Source organism: Kryptolebias marmoratus, linkage group LG9 (genome assembly GCF_001649575.2).
Source record: "Kryptolebias marmoratus isolate JLee-2015 linkage group LG9, ASM164957v2, whole genome shotgun sequence".
Taxonomy (NCBI): Eukaryota; Metazoa; Chordata; class Actinopteri; order Cyprinodontiformes; family Rivulidae; genus Kryptolebias; species Kryptolebias marmoratus.
Window position 1 is genome coordinate 17,324,482 of NC_051438.1, and position 16,780 is coordinate 17,341,261.

The following is a 16,780-nucleotide window of genomic DNA, read 5'->3' on the forward strand; positions in this document are numbered from 1 at the left end:
TATTTGTTTATCTTAAATACATTTTAAAAGTTAGTTGAACCTGGGTTAGTGTCACATTTTTGTATTAATACAGAAGCCAAAAATAAGGTTGTCAAAAGACACTATACTTGACCTTATTGTGTTTTAAAACTTGTTAGTTTTACAGGTACAAAGTAGAGTTTTTAAAGGGATTAACATCACTCAGAAAATTAAATGAAATATTTAAAAATGTGAACCCTTTTATTTGATGTCCAGTTCATAATGTAAGGTTGCAATGGGAAAAATGTACATTTCACTTTTGATGAAATCTACATTAATGATTTTATTTAATAGTTAACATAAAGTATTTGTCTCGGGTATTGTTTCTGTTTTACACTGACATGTTAGATTGAACTATCTTGTTGCGTGATCATGCATGCTTTACATATGTATCTGTGTCTGTTGTAATAATCCTACAAAAATATTTTTAAGAAGTAATTTTAAAAGTGTTTAGGACAGTAAGTGGTTTATGAGAGGACATTGAGTGTGCTTGTAGCAATGAGATCTAGTAGTTTGCACTACTAATCTGCCAGAGTGCACTAATGGAAGTTCAAAGGTTTTTCCATGGGTAAAGACTAAAACTGAAAAATAAAATAAAACTTTAATGGTTTATTTCAAAAACTACAACTTTATTGTTGTATTTCAGAAATTACAAAATACGAAAAGATTAAAAAGAGCAATTTCTCAAAAAAAACAAAAACTATTATGATGTCTTTGCATAATTCTTTTTTCCAGTAGTTGTGCTTTGTTGTGCTATTAACACAACGCACAATTCTGCACTGTAATATACTCTTGTAAGTTCAGTGCCTTTGCTGTTTTGTGTCAGCATATCAAGTTCATATATTTGCATCTTTATTTGAACAGCTTACCCTGCAATGACTATGCCATCATGTCATGTTCTGCAAACTACCACATGTGAGAAATAGGAGATACTGTTTGCTTGGGAGGGTATCATGTATCACCAAAGTCTAAACTGTATCTTGGATTTATTAAAGTAACTCCATCTGAAAGTTATTTATGAACAAGTGTCAGCACTCTTAAGGTGAATTCTACTGACTAGAATAACTGCTTATTTAGTTTTTGATAAATATGCTGATGATTATGAGCCAGTGGCTTTTACGTGTACTGTTTGCCATATGTGTCATTAACTGAAAATTAATTACTGAGAATCCTGAGGAACTCAATAAACATTTGAGCTTATTTTCTGTAAAACTTGCTACAGCTTCAAATGGAAGCCTGATTTGTTTCTGTAATTTCTAAATGTGCACACTTACCTTGGCAATGCACCAAGCTTTTATCTAATATTGCACATTAAAAAGAGGTTGCTGAAACAGTCAGAAATCTGCTCATTAGAAGCCTTGATTTAATTGTCTGTGTAGTGGTATTTGTACTTTTGTGCTTGTGTCTCTGTCCTTGGTGCTGAATCCTTCTTGTTGCTTTTACTATAAAATAGAAGGAGAAGCCTGACTCCTCTTTTGTATTTTGCAACAGTTTTATATCATATTAGAGTTCAACTGAGTTGTTGATGCTTTTGGAGAGTCTGATGGTTCTCCTGATGGAGGATCACATGTTCAGTGTTTACATTTATTTATTTATAAGTAAATGGTAAATGGCTTGCACTTATATAGCGCTTTATCTAGTCCAAGAACCCCAAAGCGCTTTACACTATAATCATTCACACACTGATGGCAGTAAGCTACATTGTAGCCACAGCTGCCCTGGGGCGGGCTGACAGAAGTGAGGCTGGCATCACACCAGCGCCACCGAGCCCTCTGATCACCACCAGTAGGCAAGGCGGGTGAAGTGTCTTGCCCAAGGACACAACGGCTGAGACAGCCGGGGTGGGGGCTCGAACCAGCAACCCTCCAATTACAGGACAAACTCCCTACCTCCTGAAAGCGCTTAAGGTTTATTCATCCTTAAGTTTTTCAGTTATTTACTTCAGGAGTTTGAAGTAACAGTGAAACTGACTTTATTGCTACTTAGCATTTCATGAATGAAAAGACAGGCACAAATGAAAATCAACTGAGACCAAACAGCTGACTAATATCCACATCCTCATGACCAGAGGCTATTATGTTAAAGACTTCCATTGTTAAATGTTGTTGTTGTTTTTTAATTGCAATGTTGGTGGATTTATCATTTCATGTTTAAACACTAAATACACACTCATGAAAATCTTATTGTTTTCAACATTTTTTAATAGTATATTTGTGCTTCTAATAAGCAGGGTCTCATATTTTCAAGTTTTACTTGATTAGCCACACTCTTACATTTCTTAGCAAACTAGAATATCTCTAACCTTGAAACTCAGTTATAAAAAAATGCAGACTAGTGGATAAAACTTTTTACCTTGAACCAAATGCATTTTTAATTTTATTTGAAATTTATTCTTTTGACTCTTGACTTTGTGTTTTACTAAAACTGAAAGTGAATGTCACATCACAAACAGGTGAAACTTAATATTTCTGCAATTAAGCAGAATAATTTTGTCTTTGGGTTTATGTGTCTTTTTTTTCTCTTGACCAATAAATATATTGAATTCTAGTTTTACAGTTGGGCTTTTATAAAATATTATTGGTTTTATGCTTTTCAAGGGTGCATTTCTCCTGAGTTAACATGTTCAGTCTTTGCATTAACATCAGTTTTTATAACTTATTCAGCGCTGGATTCCTTTAGGGCATTAAGTTTAATACATATACTTTACAATTAGTATATATGGACCTTTTAAAAATATGGGAACCATTTTAGATAATTTATTTTTTATTATGCAGCTATTTGTTGTTGTTGTTTTTAACTATAATAAATCCTACCATTTTTAAATATGTTTACTATTGGAACCTTTTTATCATACCGAATCTGCTGACCGATATATTTTGAGGACTTGCAGGTGAATGTAAATCAATTATATTTGCTCAATTTTAATTTTAAACTATGTACTGTTAGTTGTACATTGTTGTTTCTTCTTTCCTCTCACGGTGTCGCTATCCGCCTGTGAAGTTATTTTCACTCCACCCTTTGTTGTGTGAACCGATGGAGGAGTATTTTTTTTAATTGCATTTGTCTCGGGCTGCGAAGCCAGGCTGTCTCTGGCGCTGTCGAGATTGGAAACCTAAGAGAGGATAGCTTTTGTGTTTCTGAACACGTTTCATGAGAGCCACTATGAAGCGCAGACTGTTCTGCCTTATTTCCTTTTTATTTTTTTACGCTGTAAATGGAGATGTGAGCTTTTCCTTCCAGGAGGAAATGAAGCGCGGATCTGTTATTGGAAACATTGCGAAGGATTTAGGCCTGGATTTGCGTAAACTGTCGTCGAGAAATGCACGCGTTGATGGCGCAGGGAATCGCAAACGATATTGTGACATCAACCTCAGCACCGGGGATTTAATTGTTGCCGACAGGATCGACCGAGAGGAGCTTTGTGGAGAAAAGCTGTCGTGCGTAATAAAACGCGATCTTGTGCTGGAGAATCCTCTTGAGCTGCACCCTTTTAGTCTACATATACAGGACATTAATGACAACGAACCGCAGTTTAACGAAGGTCCATTCAATATAGAAATTCGGGAGTCTGCAGACAGGGGAGCTCGCTTTGTGATCGAGGAGGCGCACGATGCGGATGTGGGACAAAATTCAATTCAGCAGTACAGCCTTGAAAAGAACGAACATTTCAATTTGGGTGCAGATGGAAATACATTAGAACTCGTTCTAGATAAGGAGCTGGATCGTGAAAAACAAAATCAATTAAATTTGCTCCTCACTGCTTTAGACGGAGGCACACCTAAGAGATCCGGTACTGCAATAATTCATGTCTCTGTGTTGGATGCTAATGATAACGCCCCAGTGTTCAGTCAGGCCGTTTATGAAGCCAGTCTGCCTGAAAACTCTCCTTTAGATACTGTAGTGCTTACTGTGAGTGCAACTGACGCAGATGAGGGAGTGAATGGAAATATAAGTTATGACTTTGGACATGTTTCAGAGGAGGTAAAAAAAGTTTTTAGTATTGACCGTAAAAAAGGAGAATTAAAACTTATCAGTGCCATTGATTTTGAAACTGTTACAAAATATGACTTGCGCATTAAGGCGAAAGATGGATTAGGGTTGTCGACATACACGAAGGTGAGCATAAATATAATTGATGCCAATGATAATAAACCTATAATCTATGTAAAGTCTCTGACAAACCCAGTGCCGGAAAATGTTTCACCTGGTACAGAGGTGGGCATCATTAACGTGCAAGATGCAGATTCTGAAAGTAACCAACAGGTCCGCTGCTCCATTCAGCAAAAAGTCCCTTTTAAATTGGTTCCTTCTATTAAAAACTATTATTCTGTAGTGACCACAGGACAACTGGACCGTGAACTAGTGTCTGATTACAACATTACAATCAGTGCCACTGATGAAGGCTCTCCACCTCTGTCCTCCTCTAAAACTGTTCACTTATCTGTAGCTGACATCAATGACAACCCACCTGTGTTTGAGGAACAGTCCTACAGCGCATATGTCAGTGAAAATAACAAAGCTGGCTCCACCTTAGGTTCTGTTACTGCTCGAGATCCCGACTGGAGACAAAACGGGACAGTGGTTTATTCTCTGTTACCTGGTGAAATGAACGGATCACCAGTGTCCTCCTATGTGTCTGTTAACGGAGACACAGGCGTCATCCACGCTGTCAGGTCGTTTGATTACGAACAGTTCAGGAGTTTTAAAGTGCACGTGATGGCCAGAGACAACGGTTCTCCTCCTCTCAGCAGCAACGTGAGCATAAGTGTGTTCATATCAGATGTGAATGACAACTCTCCTCAGATCCTGTATCCCGCCCCGGAGGGCAGCTCCTTTATGACCGAGCTGGTCCCCAAAGCTGCACACGGAGGCTCTCTGGTGTCCAAAGTGATCGCGGTGGACGCGGACTCTGGACAGAATGCCTGGCTGTCCTATCATATAGTCAAATCCACTGATCCAGGACTTTTCACTATTGGGCTACGCAGTGGTGAGATCAGGACACAGCGGGACATTTCCCAATCTGACAGCATGAAACAGAACCTGATTGTGGCAGTGAAAGATAACGGACAGCCCCCTCTGTCTGCCACCTGTGCCATGTATTTACTGATTTCTGATAACTTAGCTGAGGTGCCAGAACTGAAAGATATTTCTTATGAAGAGAAGAACTCCAAGCTGACCTCCTATCTGATCATCGCGCTGGTTTGTGTGTCCACCTTCTTCCTGACCTTCATCATCATCATTATTGGTGTCAGGTTTTGTCGCAGGAGAAAGCCCAGACTGTTGTTTGATGGAACAGTTGCCATCCCCGGCGCTTATCTCCCTCCTAATTACGCAGATGTTGACGGCACAGGAACTTTACGCAGCTCTTACAATTATGATGCCTACCTGACAACCGGATCTAGAACCAGTGACTTTAAGTTTGTCTCATCTTACAATGACAACACGCTGCCTGCTGACCACACTCTGAAGAAAAGTCCAACTGAGTTTGCTGATGTGTTTGGAGGCAGTGATGGCTCCTTAGAGGTAGGAGTTAGTCCATTCTCAAACAGTTTGCACACAGCAGTTTTGCACATTTTAAAGCATTTTGATTGATTGATTGATTGTTTGCATTTGTGGCAAGTATTTTATAACCAGTTTCATTTTTCCTCTGGCCTTCATCCTGAGCTCAAAATAATCTTGAAGCTTGATGTTTTCAAGTCTTTTTGAAGGATTTCCCCACACCACTTCAGCAACTTAGTTGTGTGCTTGCAGCATTGACTTGGTTTTATGTACTTATATGTACTGAATGTGGACTGATGATCACAAATACTTACCTGCGGTTTTTATGTTCTGTACAAGAGCTTTGTCTGTTTTTGCAGAAGCAAGGCGGTGTGTCCATTACACTTTACATTTCTAAAGTATGTGTTTTAATCAAGTGAGGATGTTATTTACAGAAGTCTATATACATAATCACAAAACACAGAAATGTTCTATTATTATCCATCAGAGTGAGGCAGTATATCAAATTTTTTATCTGTTGGTTGTGCTACACATCTTTGTCACAGCTTAGCATATTAATCTAGGAATCTTTCCTAGAACATTGTTAAAGTAAAATGCTGATATGTGTGAGCTTACTGCTGGGCTGTCCACATTTTGAGAACACATTTTGGTTTGGCTTGTGGTCCTCTGAGTCTGCTGAAAGAGAGTGTTCTTTGACAAAGTTGTTGCTGATTGTAATTTTATTTGTGATCTTCTTTTTCTTTTGTGTCTCATTTGGCTTTTGTATCTACAAGGTGAACAATGCTCAATGTATTTATCTTTTGGTATGGCATTGTCTCTTTGGCTCCACCTGATGAATACAGTGCCTTATTAAATAAAATAGGGACAGTAGCTTAAAGTTGTATAACCTGAATAAACTTCTGGCTGGTCACGCAATTCCAGCTGAGCATTAATTGAAAGCTGCAGTGAAAAAGACACAATTCAGTAAATAATTTTACTTGACAAGGAAATGTTAGCATTGTCAGTATTCTTATTCTGCATTACTTTGATTTCGGATATATTTGAAATGCTAAAAGGTAAAACTTTCATCTTTATATTAATCATCTCAATTTTATTTATTTAAGTGTTTCCTAATCATGCCATTAATAACAACAGTGTATACTATTTTAGATGTATCTATTTAGAATCAAACATTTCTGACCTAAGAGTCAGAAAAACATGTTAAAATGTTTACGTAAATTCATGAATAATTAGTATCTTTACTATAGGTGTAAAACAACACTTATGTAGTCTAATCAACTTCTTTGTTTAGCGTGAGTAGTATGCTGACGTGGTATTTGTAGTTTCATCTTATTGTGATGGATTACTGTCTGAAAAAAAATTCATGTAGAACAATAATCTGACTTTTTTGATTGGTTAGCTCAGTTTGCAGAGGTTGCTAAAATAGTAATGTCCCCATAATGTTTGCCAACTTTTTTCCCACTGGCATTTTAAATGTACTGAGACAAAAGAAAACATGTGAACACCTCAATTAATTGGCTGTATAAAGTATTAAAGAGCACTCATTGTAACTGTATGTACAATCAGTTATTAAAAAAAGGAAAAACAAGTTTCAGAAGATATAAACTCGGTGACTTGTGATTTGTTAAACAGGCCAGTGTTCATGCATCAAAGTTAAAAGGAGACAGGATGCAAAAATGGGTCAGCATGGTGACATAAGTATTTTTAGCCAACACGTGTATTTCATTGTGATGTCTTTTTGTTTTGGTGTAGTTGAGTAAATTCTGTTTTATAATACATTTCGTAAAACCCGCAGTAATAAGTGTTAGAAAAATGTACACTGTATTTAGTGAAATTATAACATAATTTTTTTAAGTTAACTTACTTGTTTTAGTTTTGATTTGTATTCATTCACAATCACATATTAGAGTGCAACCTAATGGGAATTTAATGGGGTTCCTTAGTCCTGTTCACAAATCTTTACTTTGAGAAGTGTTCTTTTTTAGTCCCTTGTTCATATGTTGCTTTAAAATTTGTAGAGCTTAAAGGAAACTAGAACTGGTAAAAACAGTCAAAACAAAAATCATATATCACCACAATAATGTAGTGCAATGTTGAACGGGATCTAAAGTACGACGTGCTTTATTTCCTCTTCTTCAATAAATCAACAATTTTGTTGTTGTTGTTTTCTTTTGGATTGATTGATTTTACTTGTTAAAGATATAGTGTTAAGTAAAATAAGATTATGAAATATACTGAGTTGAGGGAACTTAAATTAATGTTACAAACATGCAAAATAGTAGTATCAGCTATAAGGAGAAGCTTTTTGCCTTTCTGTCTAGACTGCATTGACTTCAGGTCATTTTGCTGATAAGTAAAACTATGTGTCTGTTGGAAGATCTGTGGAATCATACCAAACTTCCCATTCCACTTATCAAAGTATGTTTAGGCAGATTATTAAACACTATATTGCAATTGATGTCTTATAGACATTTAATTGTAGGTGAGAATACATTAATCTGATAGCTAAATGTTACTTTTATGTAAATCTCAATGAGACTAAAAATGCTTTAAAAATCAATACATTACATTAATAAAAATAATTATGTATATACAGGATTCTATGTCTTCTAATGTGGGCCAACTGATAACTGATCAATTACTGACAAATGAGTTGCAGCGATGTAAAATTTATAATGAATACTATAATATCAAAATCATTCTTTAAATATCACATCACATTGATTTTGTTTGGGGTTACCCTAAATGCCCTGATATGTTTTATGTTAATCTTGTAGCTGGTAAAAACATATTTTAAGAGGTTGAATTAGTTAAGAATTATGTAGATATGAATGTGAGTGTGTTGGTTGGTGAAGTGACATATTAAATGCATATACTGTCAAACCTTTTGAACTCATCCTGACTTGGTTGGGACAGACCAATGTTGAAACACAGTCCATTTTAGTTGGAGGAATATTCGAATTTAAAAAATACTTTAATTAGTATTTTTATATTTATTGGGCTTTGAAAAAATGTAGTTGTTTAACTCAACTCACGGTGTCGCTCTGCACCAGCGTTAAAAAATTGTATTTCTCTCTTCTTTGTTGACTGACGATCTTAGACGCCCTGTAGTTGCGCAAAAGACAGTCGCGCTGAATCGGCGCATCATCTTGTTTCAGTATTTTTATTTTTATCACGATTGTTAAACTGATCTTCTAACGTAGAAAGGGCCCTTGGTTGAAAATGGGTGACAAAATGTTCATGTTTCTGTCGTGGAGCTGCAAGTTTTTTCTTTTGTTCCACGTCGCATATGGAGACCTGAGCTATTCTTTCCCGGAGGAGATAAAACGAGGATCGGTTATTGGAAATGTCGCCAAGGATCTCGGGCTGCAGACGGGCGCGCTGTCCAACAGAAGAGCGCGCATTGACACCGACGGAGCCGACAAACGTTACTGTGACCTAAACCTGAAGAACGGAGAGCTGATTGTGGCCGACAGGATTGACCGAGAGGGGCTTTGTGGAGAAAAGGCTTCGTGCATTTTAAAGCAGGAGCTAGTGCTGGAGAATCCTCTCGAGCTCCACCGCATCAGCCTTCATATACAAGATATCAACGATAACTCGCCACAATTTAAGGAGGACTCTATGAATTTAGAAATACATGAATCAGCAGGCAGGGGAGCTCGCTTTGTGATCGAGGAGGCGCACGATGCGGATGTGGGACAAAATTCCGTTCAACATTACAGCCTTGAAAAGAACGAAAATTTCATTTTGGCTGCAGATGGAAATAAAATAGAGCTTGTTCTAGATAAAGAGCTGGATCGGGAAAAACGAAATGAAATTAATTTGCTCCTCACTGCTTTAGATGGAGGATCTCCTCAGAGATCAGGTTCAGTAGTTATTCATGTCTCTGTACTAGATGCTAATGATAACGCCCCAGTGTTCAGTAAGACCGTTTATGAAGCCAGTCTGCCTGAAAACTCTCCTTTAGGTACTGTAGTACTCACTGTGAGTGCAACTGATGCAGATGAGGGAGTGAATGGAGTTGTGATTTACGATTTTGGACATGTTTCTGAAGACGTAAAAAAGACATTCAGTTTTGACAGCAAAATTGGTGAATTACGCATAAAAGGAGCTGTTGATTATGAAACCATGCCATCATATGAAATTCGTGTTAAAGCAAAGGATGGATTCGGTCTTTCGTCTTATGCTAAAGTATTAATTTCTATTACTGATGTTAATGACAACGCCCCTGTTATCAGTCTGAAATCACTGATGAATTCGATTTCAGAAGACATCCCACCTGGTACAGAGGTGGGCATCATTAATGTGCAGGACAGAGACTCTGGTATCAATGGACAGGTGCGCTGCTCTATTCAACAAAATGTCCCGTTTAAGTTGGCTCCTTCTATTAAAAACTATTATTCTGTGGTGACCACAGGACAACTGGACCGTGAACTAGTGTCTGATTACAACATTACAATCAGTGCCACCGACGAGGGCTCTCCACCTCTGTCGTCCTCTAAAACTGTCCACTTATCTGTAGCTGACATTAATGACAACCCACCTGTGTTTGAGGAACAGTCCTACAGCGCATATGTGAGTGAAAATAATAAAGCTGGCTCCACCTTATGTTCCATTACTGCTCGAGACCCTGACTGGAGACAAAATGGGACAGTAATTTATTCTCTGTTACCTGGTGAGGTGAACGGATCACCGGTGTCCTCCTATCTATCTGTTAACGGAGACACGGGCGTGATCAACGCTGTCAGGTCGTTTGATTATGAACAGTTCAGGAGTTTTAAAGTGCATGTGATGGCCAGAGACAACGGTTCTCCTCCGCTCAGCAGCAACGTGAGTGTCAGTGTCTTCATATTGGATGTGAATGACAACTCTCCTCAGATCCTGTACCCCGCCCCAGAGGGCAGCTCCTTCATGACCGAGCTGGTCCCTAAAGCTGCACACGGAGGCTCTCTGGTGTCTAAAGTGATCGCGGTGGATGCGGACTCTGGACAGAACGCCTGGCTGTCCTATCATATAGTCAAGTCCACTGATCCGGGACTTTTCACTATTGGACTGCACAGTGGAGAGATCAGGACACAGCGGGACATTTCTGAATCTGACAGCATGAAACAGAACCTGATTGTGGCAGTGAAAGATAATGGACAGCCCCCTCTGTCTGCCACCTGTGCCATGTATTTACTGATTTCTGATAACTTGGCTGAGGTGCCAGAACTGAAAGATATTTCTTATGAGGAGAAGAACTCCAAACTAACGTCCTATCTGATCATTGCGCTGGTTTGTGTGTCCACCTTCTTCCTGACCTTCATCATCATCATCCTTGGTGTCAGGTTTTGTCGCAGGAGAAAGCCCAGACTGTTGTTTGATGGAACAGTTGCCATCCCTGGCGCTTACCTCCCTCCTAATTATGCAGATGTTGATGGCACAGGAACTTTACGCAGCTCTTATAATTATGATGCCTACCTGACAACAGGATCTAGAACCAGTGACTTTAAGTTTGTCTCATCTTACAATGACAACACGCTGCCTGCTGACCACACTCTGAAGAAAAGTCCAACTGAGTTTGCTGATGTGTTTGGGGACAGTGATGGTTCTCCTGAGGTAAGGCTATGTCTCCTAAAACCCGTGTAAAAATTATTTTTTTCTTTAGTTTTACTTTTACTTTTTTCTTTTGTATGAAAAGCTCGTCATTAGAAGAACTACTTCCCTGCTGTTTCTTTTCTCACTGTCCATGGTGCTGAGCCCGTTTAGGTTTTTCTCTATTCATGTTTTTCATTTAATAACAAACTGCTATTTTGGTTTCCTTTTATCACATTTTTATCTACTTATCTTTGTCTCCTCTTTCATTTTTTCTAATATTCTTTTTTTCCCATTTTGTATTGACAATAATAATAATACGAACAAGCATAAAATTGATAATATGTAATGTGCTATAACACATATTTCAAAATTCATATAAGAAATGTTGGTAATATAACAAGGTTCACTAAACAATAATAAAAGCTGTGTTTAGTCATTCTTCTGAATTACAGGTCATTGATGACTGATGTGACCTACAGTATTACCCCTCACTTTAATGGATATCTAATAAATATATAGCATTTGAGCATTTTTTGCAAGTTACAAATTTGTATTCTAATGTACTGGCAGACCAACAAAAGTTCTCACATAAAATCAAGTTATATAGGTTAAACCAAAACCAAGAGCAGTATGTACTTTTCCACACTAATGCACTGCAACAAATAAAGTTCACAGCATAAAATACAGTATGGTCAACAATACAGGCTTTGGTGTCATAGTTTTGTTTTTTGGTGTTTTTTTTCCCATTATTTAGCACAAAAAGAAAAGAAACATAGACCTACGAGGAGCTTGAAGTTAAATAAGTTTGTATTATATGAGGTTAAATAGCAAGTGTTTGGCAATGGTGACTTTATTTTTTAGTTTTTTTGTCATAAATTTATTTTGTCTTATAAATCATAGTTGGTCACGTCAACATGTTTTTTTTGTCTTTTTTTTTCTAAAACTCTTGGCTTAATTTCCTGATGTACTGTGGATTGAGAACTCAGCTTTTGATTTCACAGAGTTTCTGTCAAGGTATTCATCACAGATTGGGTTGTCTTTGAAAACAGCTTGAACTGATCATGCTGTTCATGCATTTGCTTTGATGATCAGGATTGTTTTTCCCTCACAAGGATATTATTTTATAAAGTTCTTCACATTTTTTATTTAAGCTACTTTTGCTTTGGTTTTTACTGAGGGTGCTTAATATATGCATATGTTTACCTGTTAATCATGTTGAATTTTATTGCAAAACATAAGGTCCAATTATTGCATTTTTCTTTTTTTTTCATTCGCATTTAGGCATTTTCATTAAGTCTTGAGTTTGTACTTTTTTTCCAAACTGTGTAAACTGTAAAAAGCACAGAGTAAAGAGTGTCTTTTAATCATCATGTGTAAGCAAAAACCAAAAATAAACAACAACAAAAAAACACTGTTTAACTAACTAACACGTAGTTTATTTTTAATTATTTCTTATCATTACTAGGTAGAACACAAGTTGTAAATTTCAGGCTTTATTCTTTATCTACTTTTGGTTTAATAAATGGAACCATGCTGAACAAGCATGTTGGCAAAGTAAATAAATGTTCCTTACTCTTAGTAAAAGAGCAGCTCAGGTTAAAAATGTAGACCTTTTACTTTTCAATTAAATAAAAAAATTGTGCATATTGACAGGTCCACTGCACTAGATTTTACTAGAGGATCTCATAAAACTGCCCATGGCAACGAACCCCTACATGAAAATACTTTTGATAATTTGATGCAGTGACTTGTGGACACTACATGAATTTGGACCACACTAATATTTAAGTCCTTGTTGTGCGTATTACTAAACCACATGGTAGAATGTATAAACACTATTATGAGGACAAAAACGTCTTACTGATACACTGTATTGGATAACTTTTAATTTCACTTTCTTACACTTTGGGCGTTTTGTTCTTTTCCGTGATTAAACTTGGTGAACAGATGAAATTGGAACTTTTGATGGAATGTTATCTCCTTGCCACTTACATCAGTACTGTTGTTTATACATAATATGTGTCTGAATTTATTACACCTCACGGTGGCGCAATATACCTGCCTTATGATGTTTAGCTATCGTTCGCATTTGGTGTGGCCATGTTCTTGTGCGTCTGTCTCGTTACAGATAGATAGCAAAGCACTGAGGATCGAACAGCATTTCATCTTAAGATCGTGAAATATTACTTAAGTTGTTTTATTATTATTATTATTATTCCCTTTATATTTCCTAAACCTGATGGCAACTCGTCATTAATGATGGATTCTAAAAAGATCTTTTTTCATACGTGTGGACTTTGCTTTTTCCTTTGTTGGTTCCACGTCGCATATGGAGAACTGAGCTATTCTTTCCCGGAGGAGATGAAAAGAGGGTCAGTTATTGGAAATGTCGCCAAGGATCTCGGGCTGCCGACGGGCGCGCTGTCTGTCAGAAGAGCGCGCATTGACACCGACGGAGCAGACAAACGTTACTGTGACCTAAACCTGAAGAACGGAGAGCTGATTGTGGCCGACAGGATTGACCGAGAGGGGCTTTGTGGAGAAAAGGCTTCGTGCATTTTAAAGCAGGAGCTAGTGCTGGAGAATCCTCTCGAGCTCCACCGCATCAGCCTACATATCCAAGATATTAATGATAACTCGCCACAATTTAACGAAGAATTGATCGATATAGAAATTCAGGAGTCTGCAGACAGGGGAGCTCGCTTTGTGATCGAGGAGGCGCACGATGCGGATGTGGGACAAAATTCCGTTCAGCAATACAGCCTTGAACAAAATGAAAATTTCATTTTGGCTGCAGATGGAAACAAATTAGAGCTCATTCTTGATAAAGAGTTAGATCGTGAAAAACAAAATGAAATCAAAATGACGCTAACAGCTTTAGATGGAGGATCTCCTCAGAGATCAGGTACTGCAGTTATTCATGTCTCTGTGTTGGATGCTAATGATAACGCCCCAGTGTTCAGTCAGGCCGTTTATGAAGCCAGTCTGCCTGAAAACTCTCCTTTAGGTACTGTAGTGATTACTGTGAGTGCAACTGATGCAGATGAGGGAGTGAATGGGGTTGTGACTTATGATTTTGGACATGTTTCTGAAGAAGTAATGAAAATATTTAGTATTGACATTAAAATAGGTGAAATAAGCCTAATTGATATTGTTGATTATGAAATCACAACATCATATGAAATACGTGTTAAAGCAAAGGATGGGCTTGGGCTGTCATCCTATGCTAAAGTAATCATTTCTATAATTGATGTGAATGACAACGCCCCTTTAATCAATTTGAAATCACTGACCAATGCCATCTCAGAAGACATCCCACCAGGTACAGAGGTGGGCATCATTAATGTGCAGGACAGAGACTCTGAGAAGAACCGACAGGTCCGCTGCTCCATCCAGCAAAATGTCCCTTTTAAATTGGTTCCTTCTATTAAAAACTATTATTCAGTGGTGACGACGGGACAACTGGACCGTGAACTAGTGTCTGATTACAACATTACAATCAGTGCCACTGACGAGGGCTCTCCACCTCTGTCCTCCTCCAAAACTGTTCACTTATCTGTAGCTGACATCAACGACAACCCACCTGCATTTGAAGAACAGTCCTACAACGCATATGTAAATGAAAATAATAAAGCTGGCTCCACCTTATGTTCTGTTGTTGCTCGAGACCCTGACTGGAGACAAAACGGTACAGTGATTTATTCTCTGTTACCTGGAGAGGTGAACGGAGCTCCGGTGTCCTCCTATGTGTCTGTTAATGGAGACACAGGGTTGATCCACGCTGTCCGGTCGCTTGATTATGAACAGTTCAGAAGTTTTAAAGTGCACGTGATGGCCAGAGACAATGGTTCTCCTCCACTTAGCAGCAACGTGAGCGTCAGTGTGTTCATATCAGATGTGAATGACAACTCTCCTCAGATCCTGTATCCCGCCCCAGAGGGCAGCTCCTTCATGACGGAGCTCATCCCCAAAGCTGCACACGGAGGCTCTCTGGTGTCCAAAGTAATTGCAGTGGATGCAGACTCCGGACAGAACGCCTGGCTGTCCTATCATATAGTCAAAACTACCGATCCGGGACTTTTCACTATAGGTCTACACAGTGGAGAAATCAGGACACAGCGGGACATTTCACAATCTGACAGCATGAAACAGAACCTGATTGTGGCAGTGAAAGATAACGGACAGCCCCCTCTGTCTGTCACCTGTGCCATGTATTTACTGATTTCTGATAACTTGGCTGAGGTGCCAGAACTGAAAGATATTTCTTATGAGGAGAAGAACTCCAAACTGACCTCCTATCTGATCATTGCGCTGGTTTGTGTGTCCACCTTCTTCCTGACCTTCATCATCATCATCCTGGGTGTTAGGTTCTGTCGCAGGAGAAAGCCGAGACTATTATTTGATGGAGCAGTTGCCATTCCCGGCGCTTATCTCCCTCCTAATTATGCAGATGTTGAAGGCACTGGAACTTTACGCAGCTCTTACAATTATGATGCCTACCTGACAACAGGATCTAGAACCAGTGACTTTAAGTTTGTCTCATCTTACAATGACAACACGCTGCCTGCTGACCACACTCTGAAGAAAAGTCCAACTGAGTTTGCTGATGTGTTTGGGGACAGTGATGGTTCTCTTGAGGTAGGCTTATGTTTTTGTAAATGCTAGTAAAATTTATAGTTTCCTTAGTTTCACCCATATTTTTTATTTTATTTATTTTTTAGTTGTGCACTGCAGAACAGCAGTCCTACTTAACTTGTTACTCTTGTCGCTATCCATGTTACTGAAAGAGTTTAGGCATAGTAATTGTAGGTATTTTGTTTTTAGAATGAGTTCTTTTGAGACTTTTTAAATGTTTCTCCATAAGAATAAAAAATATATCAACTGCAACATGCTATTTAGGTTTATAATATTAATTTTGTATGTTTTTCATTCAGATCTAGTTCACAACACAATTTTAAAAGTTGAGTTATTTTGTGTTTATTTCTTAGCTGCACATTTTGCCGTTTAATTTATTTTGTCTTACTTTTTTGAGATTGTATATACACTACTTGGCTTTTTAAGCATTTTATGCAAGTTACTACTTTTTTCCAATCTACTACCACTTCATTATAAATTTACACACACACACACAATGACAATGGTGATGCTTTTGAACACTTAAATGGCTTCACAGACGTAGATATTTGTTTCTGTGTAACAAAGCACATTCTTACTGTTATTGCTTGTATTACTGGTTGTGGAACTGATCCAGTTGAGAATTAGTAAATGTATTGTTTCACCTAATATTTACTGTTTTATGTTTTTTTTCAGAATTATCTTCTTCTTTCACCTGTTCTTTATCTTTTTTCTTTCTTTTTCTGTTATTCTTTTTTATTTAATTTTCTTTCCTCTTTTTTTCTAAAACAATTTAAAAGACATTGTTCAAAGTTATACTTCAACATTTTATTATGTTAACTTTGTTGCTGAGTGATCAAGTTAGGAATCTTCCTAGTTTCTGGAATTACATCAAAGTAACTTGGCCCTCTGTGAATTTTTATTTTTATTATTTTTGCATGTCACAATAATTTGTATGTGAATTTTCAAAGGCATGCCACGTCATGCTAACTTATTTAGTCAAAGACTTTGGAATAAACTAAAGCAGAAGGCATTGTGTCTTATGATCACAATATATTGGATGAAATCAGTT

General features: G+C 37.7%; 2 protein-coding genes across 18 annotated transcripts in view; both read left to right on the top strand.

The window, feature by feature from the left end:
- Positions 1-16,780, top strand: part of LOC108243066 (protocadherin gamma-A11) — a 234,173-nt gene that overhangs the window by 42,711 nt on the left and 174,682 nt on the right. For 2 of the 17 annotated variants that reach the window (XM_037977459.1, XM_037977471.1), the window contains exon 1: positions 13,222-15,732. The exons of 13 other annotated variants lie outside the window; for them this stretch is intronic. In XM_037977459.1, coding sequence (XP_037833387.1) covers positions 13,351-15,732 — 2,382 coding nt within the window. In that variant the 5' untranslated portion in view covers positions 13,222-13,350. Of the gene's footprint in view, positions 1-3,088; positions 5,542-13,221; positions 15,733-16,780 lie in introns of those variants that run through there. 2 more of the 17 variants (XM_037977465.1, XM_037977475.1) reach the window with 2 other exon arrangements.
- LOC108242376 (protocadherin gamma-A11-like) lies at positions 8,637-11,160 on the top strand. The gene has a single exon (XM_017427165.3). It carries the CDS (start codon positions 8,740-8,742, stop codon positions 11,143-11,145), a length of 2,406 nt encoding a protein of 801 aa, XP_017282654.1. The 5' UTR covers positions 8,637-8,739; the 3' UTR covers positions 11,146-11,160.

Coding starts and splice junctions, on each gene's coding strand:
- LOC108242376 (XM_017427165.3), top strand. CDS start 8,740: ATGGGTGACAAAATGTTCATGTTTCTGTCGTGGAGCTGCAAGTTTTTT.